The 3,602-nt window shown below is 41.5% G+C and overlaps 1 protein-coding gene across 1 annotated transcript in view; it reads left to right on the plus strand.

The window, feature by feature from the left end:
* Positions 1-1,751, plus strand: part of NPHS2 (NPHS2 stomatin family member, podocin) — a 10,327-nt gene extending 8,576 nt beyond the window's left edge. Inside the window, exon 5 of the mRNA XM_019630826.1 lies at positions 1,511-1,751. Coding sequence (XP_019486371.1) covers positions 1,511-1,732 — 222 coding nt within the window. The 3' untranslated portion in view covers positions 1,733-1,751. The remainder of the gene's footprint in view (positions 1-1,510) is intronic.
* Positions 1,752-3,602: the final 1,851 nt, after the last annotated feature.

Raw genomic sequence — 3,602 nt, forward strand, 5'->3', positions numbered from 1 at the left:
CCAGGCATTGAACCGTTGCTCAGAGCTCGCACTCTTGAGCGAGCTCTTAACCAACTGAGCCACTCGGCTGGCCCTGTATACCTGTGTTTATAGCAGCATTATTTACAATAACCAAAAGGTGAAAGCAACCCAAATATTTATCAATGGCTGAATAGATAAACAAAATATGGAATATAGTTACACTGGAATATTATTCAGCCTTGAAAAGAAAGGACATTCAGACATATGCTACATCATGGATAAACTTTGAGAACATTAAGCTAAGTAAAATAAGCCAGTCACAAAAAGACAAATACCATATGAATCCACTTATATGAAGTACCTAGAGTAGTCAAATTCATAGAGACAGAAAGTAGAATGGTGGTTACAGGGGCTGAGGGAGTTACTTAATTGGTTTCACTTTTGCAAGATAAAAACAATGTGAATGTTCTTAACACTATTGAACTGTACACTTAAAAGTGGTTAAGATAGTAGGGTTGATGATATGTATATTTTACCACAATAAAAAATTAAAAGAAGACATAACACCTAGATTTTTCTATTAGTAATTTAGATTTATAAGCCTTTCCTAAATTGTCCCCACTTTCAGTTTGAAGTTTTCTCATTTTTTCTTTTGGTAAATAGAAATGTAAATAGAAACAATATATATTTTAAAGGCTTATTTTAGATAATAAAATATTAAAAAGGGAGAAATTAAACTTCCTCCTAATCCTATCACCTATAGATAAGTGTCGATATTTTGGAGTGTATTCTTTCAGACTTTTCTATGTATGTGGTTATATTTATAGACAGGAATATATATCAAACCATACATTCTATTTTGTAGCATACCTTTTTCATCCAACAATTTTTGTGATCATCTTTTCATATATTAGCTGTTTCTACCCCTTTATTTTAAATGGACACATAGCATTCCATTGTATGAATGTACCACAATTGACAGTTCCCTATTGTTGATGTTATTTCCAATTTCTTATTACAATAAGCAATACTGTGAATAACATCCTTGCAGCTAAATCCTTAAACTATGTCCTTGTGATAGTGTATAAAAATGGAAATGATGAGAACATGCATCTTTTAGGGCTTTTGCTGTGCATCGCCAATCTGCCCTCTGGAGATCAATACGTTCACGTGCTTGTTTCCCAGACTAATTCTCTTTTAGCACTTTTTTGTGGGGGGAGGAGAACATCAGTTTAAAAGACTTGATAAACAATGAACTGATTTTTTTCTTTCATATAAGAAAATTATTCTTGGTTGTTTTTTTTTTACAAAAGAATTTACAACAAGATGCCTTTAAATTTTGAGTTTTTTCATGTATTTAATAAAAACTCCATAATTTTAAAAAACAGGTCTATTTTGAATAAAGGGTAGGCCAGCTGCTCTTTTTTTCTTTCCTTGCTATAATCTTACTCTGAGAACACGCCCCTCGAACACATTTAGCTCCCCTGTCCTGGCGTGAGAAAGGAGCCCAAGAATCAGGCCTGTCACCCAGGCTTTGTCTTCTGCCCAGGTTGTGACCAAGGACCTGTTCATAATGGAGGTAGACGCCGTCTGCTACTACCGAATGGAGAACGCCTCTCTTCTCCTAAGCAACCTTGCCCACGTGTCCAAAGCTGTCCAGTTCCTTGTACAAACCACCATGAAGCGTCTGCTAGCACATCGATCGCTCACTGAAATTCTTCTAGAGAGGAAGAGCATTGCCCAAGAAGTAAAGGTACTTCGATCAAGTTAACATTGGGGGTGTCGAGATATCTCCTTATCTTTTATTCATTTCTTCACTGGCCATGTATTGCATCTTCCACATGCCAGGCATTGGCTGGTGAAGGTGCCACCCCCTAAGGAGCTGGGTGCTAAGTCAAGGGTTGCCAAACTGGCCCTGAGCCAATCCTAGTCACGAGTCTTGCCTCCACCCTCCTCCAGCAGCTTTCAACCCATTGTCAAGTGTCCACATAGCACAAAATGGGGGGAGTGGGAGCTGGTGAGGGTGTGGGGGGCTGGACAGGAGGGGTCAGTGACTGCAAAGATGATAAGGGATAGTTCCTGGGAGCTTACAGTCTAGCTGGGAAAACAAACTTAAATAATGATAAGTTCAAGTAAGGCTTTTAGGTAAAAAGATGTCACATCTAGATTTGATTGATGTGGAATCAGAGGAGGGAGGGAACTGCCAGAGCTGCCTCATGACCAGCCTCATCTGACCCAGCAAGCTCAGCAAGCTTGCCCACGGCCAGGGCAGGCGTCTCTCATTCTTACCAAGACAAGTTGGCAAAGGTATTAAGAAGAGAGGCGAGGACAAAGCAGGGTTGCACACAGCTGGCCAGTCAAGTGGCAGTTAGCACCAGTGAGAAGCTGCCATTGGGACTATGCGGCACCCAGGCCCAGGACTGAGTTAGGAGGTCGCGAATCATGACTAGCTGAATGGGTGACCTCCAAGGGAGGATAAGGCTCAAAGGCACTGATAGTGATTGTGCTTGAGGGGACCCGAGCAGACACCGATCTGAGAAAATGAAGTAGTCAAATGTCTGTGAGTTGTCTGACCTGTTGCTGATAAAACAGTGATTAGCATCCTGGTGGAAAAGGGAAGAATTCAGGAAATAAGAGAAGCTAAAAAGAGAAAATATTATAGCACAAAGGACACAGAATTGCTGCCCTGGAATTTAAAAACCCCGAGCATGTTTCCCCTCTGTCTCCGCTTCAGCCTCTCTGCCTGTTCATCCCTCCCCTCTAACGGATAAAGGATAAGGCCCAGACTCTCGACATTCAAGCTTGCCTTGGTCCATGGGATTATAATCTATGTAGTTATACATTTGTCCTCCCAGATGATGAACTCTCTAATGGCAGGGGTCATTATTTTGTTCATCTCTTTGTCCTCAGTGCCTGGCACAGGGCTTGTCACATAGCAGCCAGATCATGTTTTTTGCGTTGAGTGAAGAAATGCCCCAGCGGTTGCAGGCCTCACCTCTCACTGTCCCTTTCCCAGTGTATCTAACACCGCAGCCTACTTAGCGTTCCTCCAGCTTCCATGACTCGTCTTAGGCTGTCTCCTTGCATGGTCTACTTCCCTGTTCCCCACAGGCAAAAATCCTAGTTGTTCTTTAAGATGCCACCTACTCTGTGACATCTTTTTCAACATTCCTTCCTTTTACCAACCCCCAAACTAGTCAGTCTTCTCAGGGTTCTCAACGCACTAGGTTACTACGAGTATTTAGCCACTAAGAAATCATCAGAAATAATTGAAAAGGAAAAAATATGGGCCCACATGTGGAACTCCATGCCTTGCCCCTTTTTTCCAGAACCCACAGTTAATCTTCTTCCACCTCCTGGACTGGGACGTGGAAGAAATGGATGCCACCAACAGGAAGGATGTGAAAGGTGTACATAACAGCCATCTGGGAGAGAGACTAGAGACTCTGGTTCTCTAATAAATGCATTTTAAAACAGATTTCACAAATATGCCATCTGTATTATTCCTACTGCTTCTAGAACAAATTACCATAAACTTGGTGGCTTAAAACAACACCAGTTTAATTTCTTACAGTTCTGAAGGCCAGAAGTCCAAAAGTTTCCATTTCACTGGGCCAAAGTCAAGGTGTCAGCAGGGCTGG

The sequence above is a fragment of the Hipposideros armiger genome, unplaced genomic scaffold (genome assembly GCF_001890085.2).
Source record: "Hipposideros armiger isolate ML-2016 unplaced genomic scaffold, ASM189008v1 scaffold_950, whole genome shotgun sequence".
Classification (NCBI taxonomy): domain Eukaryota; kingdom Metazoa; phylum Chordata; class Mammalia; order Chiroptera; family Hipposideridae; genus Hipposideros; species Hipposideros armiger.